Genomic DNA, 10,180 nt, shown 5'->3' on the forward strand with positions numbered 1-10,180 from the left:
TATGGGCAAAGAGGGGCAGCTGTCAACACACCTTTTCGTCCTACTAGAATTCAAACTCCTAAAGATAGGATAGAATTTTGCTAGGATTCAAAAAATAGGATAGAGTTCTACTATTATTTAAATTCCTAAAGATAGGATCTACAAGCACTATAAATAGCCATTGTAACTCACCATTTGAGGACACGATTTACACACAAAACATAGAGGAAAGCACGGGAAGATACAAAGGCAAAGCTATTGTAAAGGATTCGAAAAGGAAATAAAAGGTAGCATTTTCTTTTTTCTTTCTTTTGCATGTGCACGTTATTTTTCTTGAGATTTGGTTCGAATAACCCAAAACGTGGGTTGCGCCGATGACCAAAATGGGTAGGGTTTCGAAGTTTCGAACCTAGATCTACCCCGAGGCTTATTTTGAAAAACCGGTTTGATTTTCGGTTAAAGGAGGGGAAGAGGTTTTTAAAAATATATATTAGTCCCTTTATTTATTATATGGATATTTTATTCATTTATTTTTATTATTTATGTTATTATTATTATATGTATATATATATATATATATTTCTTTAATATTCTACTTATAAGTCTATTATTATATATATTGTAATTATCTTTATCTAGTCATATATTTTTTATACTTTTAATGGTTGATTTATATACCTATTATTAATATATATATATTCTTAATTATTTTTATTTGATTATTTTTTTTATTTACGTAATATATCTTATAACTTTATATATATATATATATATATATATATTATTTTCATTTTTTTATTTATTATTATTATATTATTTTTAAAAAAATCTTGTGTCTTTATCATTATTATTATTAAACATTATATTATATATTACTAACCTAGAGGACCCATTTTTTTGTCTTATTTCTGACTAAAGCCCCTCACTTTCGGTGAAGTGAGAGGGTAACTTTTCTATTTTTTAATACTTTGATGTATATATATATATATATTTTTTTTTCCTTTTTCAAATATTACTATATATAATTATTACTTTACTATTTTTTTTCCTTTATCTTATTTATTTATTTTATTTATTTTATTTTTCCCTTTTACCTTATTTGTTTTATTTACCTTGTTTATCTAACACATTTCTCGATTTTTTAAGGATATTTTCAAATCAATAAAGGGTAAGTAATTGGGGTCGAAACTTTACCTTTTAATTTAACTTGTTATTTTTCTTAATTAAGACAACTGGAAATTACGTAGTACCGAAAGGGCGGTTCAAGGGCGCTAATCCTTCCTTGACCGTAACCGACTCCCGAGCCCGACATATTTCTGGTAAGACGCAGATCAGGTAAGAAATAGGGTATCCGATCAACCCATTTATTTTTAAATAAATGATCGGTGGCGACTCCAATCCATTTTCCTAAGTCGAAGCCCAATTCCGGGGCCCAACCGAAAGACGGTTACGACAAAAAGAAAATAAATTATTGTTATTTCTCTAGATCTTGGGATAAAACACCAAAAATGTTAAAAATATAAACAGATGAGAATTATCATTGAACAAATAATATCGTATGCTTAATTAATAAAAAAAATCAGATGGAAGAAAAAGACTCATAATATTATGATGACCCATTATCCCGAAACTAACTAGAAAAGAATGCAGTATCGACATCTGGAATCAACCAACATTAATCAATTAATAAAACTAATCAATCATAAATAAATAAGAACTGCACTCTTTTTTCAATATTTGGAAAAATTACAATAAAAAACAAATACTAGTAATTTACACCTTATAATGAAACGAAGTCCATTACATAATTAAAAAACAGAGGAGGGTAGTAAACATGACACTCATCGACTTCCCACTCACAGTTCATTGTCATGAGTGAATCAAATATTAAATAAAAAAATAAAATTTAAAAACAAAACGAGGATACTCCCTAAAAACCGCATCCATGTCTTTTTTTTTTGTCGTCATATAATATTAAAAGATAACATTAATTTTTTATATTTCAAGACCTTTTTTTTTCCTTCTAAAATGGCATATTACGACGTAAAAGTAGTATAAAGGGGTATGGTTGGTTGCATTTTCCTTCAAAGTAGGTTCTCATCCTTGTGACAGTTAGAAAATTCCGAACGAACTTCTGTTCCTGCATTATTACAAATTAAACAAAAATATATATAAATAATATGCAAATTTTTAAATATAATCACGGGAAAAAGTTTCACTTTCACGCGCTAGCGCCGTATCTACAAAATCTGCTCCGTTGATATAGCGACAATGTTTCGTTTTTACATATTATCGCCTCAATCAGAACTTACACAAAAAATATAAATTAAATTAATTATCAATTAATTAAAAGTTAATTTGAAGTCATAAACACTTTTTAGCTTCAAAGTTTTTAGTCGTGATTTTTTCTTGAATAGAAATGGATAAAGAGAAGGGTAACGAAGTACTTTTGATGCTAATGAATGGCGCTAAAATACAGGACAGTTGCTAACGCGCCAAAAAGTAAGTATTGATGAAAACCCTATAAGATTAGTAAAATTCCAATTATAACCTCGTAAAAGGAGAACGTACCTTCGTTTGCGCGGGGTTAGTATCTTTATCTGGTTATTCCCTCCAAGCCCGGCTGAAAATGGTCTTGAGTCTACTCCTTGCAAGTCTTTGAAGCGCCTTCTTAGCTCCGGTGACTTCCATTTCCGTTAGACTCTGAAGATGTTTAGTGACTCCGGCAGCCACAAGTCTTTTCCTACAACCATCGCTTCCTCCGCCTAACACGGCGGTCACCACCATCAATGGGTACTTCTTAGAAACAACCTCATTCTTCGGATCCAACATCTGCACTAATCTCATCACACTCTTCTCATCTCTAACCAGATCCTTCCTGTTTGATCGGACGGTCAATAGCGAAACAATTGCTTCCGCCGCCGCGTCTTGTAAACCCACCGGCTTTGGAGATTCCATTAACTTTACCAAAGAACACATGCAACTAGAGATGGCCCGCTTGTTTCCATCACTAACTGACAATTTTGACAACAAAGAAGCTGAAATCTGTTGTAAAATCATGTTCCCGTGCTTGATAAATTCACCTAATTGGATAATGAAGACTGTTGAAGATGATAAAATCCTTGAAACGGAATCTTTAACAGAAAGTGAGCTGATTGTACTGAGAACATGCTCGATTGTATCTGAACTTAATGAATCTTGAATGACATGCATTAATCTCGGCAATCCCTTTTCTTGTATAATCAGAGCGCGAAAATATTCACCAGAGGAAGCAAGGATTGAAAGGCAATTGGCTGCCTTTTCTTGTGCGGCGGTGGAACCCGACACTAATAACTGGACTGTAACAGGAACAGCGCCTTCTTCACCAAGCGCCATTCGAATATCTTCCACGGAAGCCACGTTTCGAAGAGCGCCAACCGCGTGGATTTGGGTTGGTTGGGAACCAGATCGACAGGCTTCTATCAAGACGGACACACCGCCGTAAGCTGAAATCGCCCAGGCGTTTTCAGGATCGGCGGTGATTGCTTCAACAGCAATGGCGGCCTTTTCTTTTAAAGGAATGGAACCTGTTTCGAGGATTCTTAACAAAGGCCCTAATCCACCTTCTTCGAAAATGATTTTTCTTGAATCTTCGCTTGAAGAAGCCAGAATCGACACTGCTAAAACAGCTTGTTCTCGAATCAAAGGTTGGCTGTTAACTTCGAGAAGACTTATCAAATATCCAAAATTTCCTTCTTTAGCAACCACAGCAGTAGATTTCTTGTCCTTGTCGAGAAGCTGGAGAAGTGATTCTAAAGCTTTCCTTTTGAACTCGATTCCTCCAATCTGAAGTCGCGTGAAGAGGTCCCTGATGAAAAACACCAAATCATCTTTACCAGAGCCAGGTCCTGGCTGAGACAAAACGATGGCGCTTGATTGGTGAAGAACGCCAGATCTGAGAAGCAAATCGAGGTCATGGAGATGGCTAGAGAGAGAAGACGAAGCCATATCGAGGTCGCTTTGCATGAGGAGTTTCCCGCCGGCGAAGGAAGAGAGAGTACATTGATCGGAGAGAGCTTTTAAACGCTGGAGAGTGGAGAGAAGGGAAGGAAAAAGAGTGTGAAGCAAAGAGTTGTCGTTCCAGTGAGGAGATTCTGCGATAGAGGAAAGAGATGATTGGAGAGTGCAAAGCTTTGATCGGACGACCTGCCATCGTCCAACGAAAGATCGGACTGTGAGAGAAGAAAGTAGTAAGATAGAGAGAACGCCTGTGATCAAGTCGAGAAGTGTTTGCGGTGGTTGAATTCCAGATTTTTCTGACGAGGGCGGCGTTTGCGGTGGCTCTGATGTAGGCATTTGCGGGTGAAAACCGGATTAAGGATGAAATTGAAAAAACATGAAAAGATGTAGGGTTTGCTTGGAAGGAAAGGAAACGGAGAGGCAGAGAAATACACGCAGAGAGAGGGAAAGGGAAAAGGGTTTTCGAGAAAGGCGTTGAATGGGAATAAATTTTGGTACTTTTTGAAGATAAAGATGCAGCCAGCTGGAATGTATTGATGAAACAGAGTCAGTAAAACTGTAAATTCAGGCCTCAAAAGCATCGATTACGATAGATAGAGAGGCAAAGGGAAAAGGGTTTGCTTTAATGGCATATTACCGTATACGAGTGCGTGGTAGAATTTTTCTTTACTCATAATTTGTACTTGATTCAGAGGGTGAAAACGCAGGAATTACGTGACGTTTTAAAGATTACTGGGTGTAATTGTTAATTTCGTATCTCTCTTTCATCAAAATTGAAACATTAATCAAACTGTTTTAATTTATCATAATTCGGTCTTTTTTCTGTACAAAACTGAAAAATTAGTTGATATTATTATATCTTATCATTAAATTGCTACACTTTATGAGTAATTAATATACTTTGTATCTTTCGTGTTTGATTGTTATAGATGTTTCTCTTTGAAATTAGATATGGATATGAAATAGGATTAGTTGAATTTTTAACCGCTCTAAAAGATTAAGTCCTAGCACCAACCTCAAACTAGACTCGTAATTCGAATTTAAATATGTCTCTGATTCGATTCGACCTTTCTCTTTTCTTTTTCCTTTCTTAAACACAAAACAAGACTGGTTCTCACTTAAACTATTTTTCTCAATTTTAATTTATTTAATATTTTTATTTAAATTATAACGTTATATATGTCATCGTCTAATTGTATGAAAAATATCAAATAAATGAAGACCCTTCAATCAAATAGTGACATATATAATAATATGATCAAATAATTTAATTTATTAAACAAATTAAAATTATGAGTACGTTATTTTAAATATTATATATGTTCCTCAGCCAGATATTAATGTCAAATGACTTGATTGATAATATTTCAATAGTTAAATCATCCGATTGAAAAAAAAATAAAAGATTGATGATGAAAATAAAATTTATTTATAATTAAGTAATCATGATTATAATTTACGCTAAAATAAAAAGGCAAGGTAAACTGCGTGTAGGCTAGAGAGTCAGCCACGGTACGTTGACAGTTAGGATTTCGTTTAAAACGTTGAATTTCTTAACTCTATTTTTTAGTCAACCGTTGACTTGTACAAATAAAATTTGAGTTTGACTTTTAAAATAAAATAAAATTTATTGTTAAAACTTTCCAATTATATTTTAACTGTTTCTTTTTATTATATCATTAAAATTTTATTATAGCCGTTATGTTCAATTTGACATTTATATTTGACTGTACAAATCCAATTATTTAAAATAAATTATTTATTATAAATATTAGACTTTATCAAAATTTTAAACTCTAATATTAAATTAAATTAATAGGTGAAATTTATCTGTTTAATTAAATAAGAAATATATATTAAATTCTACAATAAAAATCAATTTTATGCACCAAAATATAATTACCTTAATCATTATTAATACCACTATGAATTTAAGAATCAATTTCTTGAGGAGGCTAGGGTGGGGATCAATTTGGCAAGTGCATAAAGGCGAAGTCGGTGAAGATTTTCATAATCTTCTTTTTATGGGAAGAAATATGAATTAAGATTTTTTTTTCCAATAATATTTCTTATTTTATTTTAATGGTGGGTGAAAATGAAACAATATTTTTCATGCCACCACATTAACATTTTAAGTTAAAAGGCTTAAAATAAAAATAGGTAATCAAATTATGTCTTCTTTTAAATATTTAAATTATTTTTTTGTCAAAATAAATCCTAAAACTATTACATACAATCATTTTAAATGCTTAAATTAATTTTGATCGGAATAAATCTCGAAATTGTGACTCTTTTTTACTTTAAGTCGTTGAACTATTCTTTAGATAAAAACAAGTACCTAGTTTTGTGTGATCAATAACGGAGCACAAACTAGACTAGAGGGGCTATATTCACAAAATTTTAAAAATTATAATTTATACTCTTAAAATTTTTAAAATCTCCAAAACTTCTAGAAATTTAGATTAAATTTTAATTTTTTTTGATGTTTTAAATTAAATTCCCTTCTATAAATTTTAAAAATTCTCATTAAACTTTTAAAAATTTCAAAATTTTAACTAGACCCTAATTTTTTGGAAAAAATAAAGTAAACCCTTCAAAATTTTTAAAAATATTAATTTAAACCTCTATTCTTTTTAAATTTTAGGTTGGCCCTTCAAACTCTATCACAAAGTTCCGTCACAGTGTGTGATGTGTCAACATCTTATTTGTTAAAAAATATATTTTAAGTTGGCCCCCCAAACTCCATCGCTAAGTTCCGCCACTACGTGTGATGTGTCAACATCTTATTAGTCAAAAAATATTATTCTAACTAAAAAATGATAAGACTTAAAATGTTTAAATATAATAGTTTAAGGAATAAGTTTGACCAAACAATAATTTAGGTACTTAAAATAAAAAGAATAAATAGTTTGAACACCTATTTTTACTTTAAGCCTAAGTTAAACAACAAGCTTAAAATTAGCAGAAAAATTTTGAACTATTAACTATGGAAGTTTGACTTATGTGAACTTTTTAGGGCCAAAATGCAACATATCACAGGCGGTATTGGGATTTTAAGGAATACTTGCACGTGAGCGAGGTCCATTTGTTGGGAATTTACCATTTTAATTACAATTATTATTCTTCATGGGATGTATGAACTACTTACATTACATACTTCATTGCTTATTAATATCTTAAAGTTACTGATATTTTCATTTATTTTAACCTAGTACATTATGAATATGATAATTTATCATAAGGTAAATAAAAAAAGTTAGATGACTATCAAACATAATATTAATTTAAAATTTTATTCATGCATTATTTAATATAATATCATTTATGTTTACGAAAAACAGTTGAAATGAAATCACTTTTATAAAACCTTAGAAGTAGCTTTATTTGTTACAAAAATTACAGGAGAAAGAATACATATTTTGGAACGTATATTTGATTAAGTTCCATTTAAATTTGGCATTATATTTTTATTTATAAAACAATTCATTGCAAGCCCTACAATGAATGTCTAAATTTCATTCATTTCTAAATTACAAGCAGATTTCAGTGTCATAATAATAATCAATTTATAAGTACAAGCTTTTCACTAATATTTACTTAAAAACTCTCTCGTACAAGGCTTTATTCCATCTGCCCATGGTTTATGTTTAAATTACACTTCTCCGTCCATCACTCATTCATTTCTAAATTTCATTCATTTCTAAATTTCATGCTTATCCCAATACTAATGCATATATTCATTCTTTTTCGTTTTGTTCTTGTCATATACTGTGTCGATCACATGATAGTTTCACTCATAATATTTTGTGTCCCTCGATTATACTGTGTCAATCAAATTATCTCTCGATTATAGGATATTACTATGTTAAGTCATCGATTATTAATAGTTACAAAACGATCATCCGATTATAAGATTTTATTTTATTATGTTTCTTGACTATTAAAAATTATAAAATGATCTCAACTATTTATTATGCTCCAAACTCGTCATTTTTCACTATACAATTGGCGATTGTCTAAGTTAGACATTAACATGATGACTGAGATATAATAGTCTTTGAGATTCTAGGAATAGATTTTATCATATCAAAGTCAACATGTTGACGTTTAGCTCAGAATACTCTCTATTTTTAATGGAAAAATGACAAGTTTGGAATATAATGAATAGTCGATGACAATTTTGTAATTCTTAATAGTCGAGGGACTCAACAAAGCAATAATATATAGTGGGAGGACCATTTTGTAACTTTTTATAATCGAAAGATTTAATAAGGTAATATCCTATAATCAGGGACCAATTATGTACTTTAATAATATTTAGTTCATAACCCTTAAAGGAAGTTAAAATTCTTTAACAATACTACCAACCAGTTGATCTAGTGGGATGAGGCACTAGGTCCCTTAAGCAAGGTTAGGGTTTGAATCCTGACGTTTGCGAATGGAGCAAACTGGGTTGGGAGGTTGCCCTCGCCTCTGTAGTACTCGAACTGAATTAGTCAGTCAATAGATCGGATACTAGTGATTAATTCAAAAAAACTCTTTAACAATAATATTTTAAGATTAAGATTTTAAACCATAAAGAATTACTTAAAATTATAGGATAAGATTAAATCCATTAAGTGACTTAAATGATAAAAAGAAATATTATTTTTACTAGAGGCATCGAGTTCGAATAACCATACTACAAAGTTAAATTCAATAATATTTAATTCAATATTAGTTTTTTTTATTCTTTCTTCTATGTCATAAAACCCTTAGCTAAAATTCTTTTAAGTTATTGTAATTATATATAAGTGAAAATTGAGGAATATTTTCAAATAAACCATTTTGGGGGAGGTAATGACAAGCGCCGACCTCAATTTCCATTTGTTTGTAGTACAATATTTATTTCATCAAAGCAAAACGTATTTACCTCAAACAATTGAAGTTTAAAATCCTATTTAATTAGGGTTCGAGATAAGAAAGAATGAAGGTTTCTTAAGAAATTTTAAATAATCAAATCTTTTTAAAAATGTTTAACACGTTTTAAAATTTACTATAATCATATTCTTTTTCCTCCTATTACATTTCACGTCACACACTATGGCCTAAGCCATGTCTTTGTTTTTCTCACGTGTTTGCCCGAAGACGACGACGACCACATGGCGGCTAGCAATATGTAGAACGGTTTATTTCAATAAATATTGTATTCCATGCGCATGTAGGTTGTTTTTTTTCTCATACAAATGGAGGAATTGTTTTTTGTTGAATCCTTTAATTATTATAAGTTATAAAATGATTATCTGACTATATAGTGCGTTGTTTTATCGAGTCTTTCGACTATTAAAAGTTATAAAATGGTTATCTAACTATTCATATGTTATAAACTTGTCATGTTTTCGTTAAAATTTGATAATAATATGAGATGAACGTTAACCTGTTGACATAGATATGATAAAATATGATCTCAAAATCTCAATCAGTAGATTAACGTTCAGCTCTGACGATCGTCAATTTTTTAATAGACAATGTTCACTTTGAAGCATATGAATAGTCAGATGACTATTTTCTAACTTTTAATATTCAAGGTACTCAACAAAGCAATACATTATAATCAGAAAGTTAATTCTATAACTTTTAATAATCAATGTACTCAACAAAATAACACTCTATAGTCGAGAACCATTTATGTACTTTACCCAAAATTATATAAGAATTAATATAATTAATATAATAAAATATTTAGCTTAAACATTTAATTACTATTTTAATTTGATCATAAGGTTTTAAAAATATTTTAATATTAAACAAATTTAATTAATCTTTACCCATCTCCAATCATGGTTTCCTCCACCACTTAATCTCCATATATATAAATTTTAATTGAAGTAAAATGATCATTTCAATAATAATATCAAATAATTACATCTTAAATTCAATTTTTAAAAATAATTTCCACAATAATTTTTAAAAATATTTTTCACATGAAATGACCTTTAGCCTAACCTAAACAGCATCTCCATCCACTTTTAAATATTTTAAATGTGTTTTTTATTTAATTATTTTCCCATAATTGTACTGTTATTTTCCCATTTCCCTTCTTTCTTCGTCAAATTTGCCACCCCACCTGAAACTTAAGACCCTTGAAAACCTCTATAAATACCCCCACACCATCAACAACTCTACATCAACACAATATAAGCTTTCTGAATAACACCCAAAG

General features: G+C 30.3%; 1 protein-coding gene across 1 annotated transcript; it reads right to left on the reverse strand.

Annotated features, from left to right (window-relative positions):
- Positions 1–2,578: 2,578 nt before the first annotated feature.
- On the reverse strand, positions 2,579–4,440 carry LOC120130872 (protein CELLULOSE SYNTHASE INTERACTIVE 1-like). Its single transcript, XM_039148024.1, has one exon. The coding sequence runs from the start codon at positions 4,312–4,314 to the stop codon at positions 2,584–2,586; it is 1,731 nt and encodes a 576-aa protein (XP_039003955.1). The 5' UTR covers positions 4,315–4,440; the 3' UTR covers positions 2,579–2,583.
- Between the last annotated feature and the right edge of the window lie 5,740 nt (positions 4,441–10,180).

The sequence above is a fragment of the Hibiscus syriacus genome, unplaced genomic scaffold (assembly GCF_006381635.1).
Source record: "Hibiscus syriacus cultivar Baekdansim isolate YM2019G1 unplaced genomic scaffold, ASM638163v2 tig00110548_pilon, whole genome shotgun sequence".
Lineage (NCBI taxonomy): Eukaryota > Viridiplantae > Streptophyta > Magnoliopsida > Malvales > Malvaceae > Hibiscus > Hibiscus syriacus.

Excerpts from the sequence above, each read along its gene's own strand:
- LOC120130872 (XM_039148024.1), bottom strand. The coding sequence starts at position 4,314 with ATGCCTACATCAGAGCCACCGCAAACGCCGCCCTCGTCAGAAAAATCT.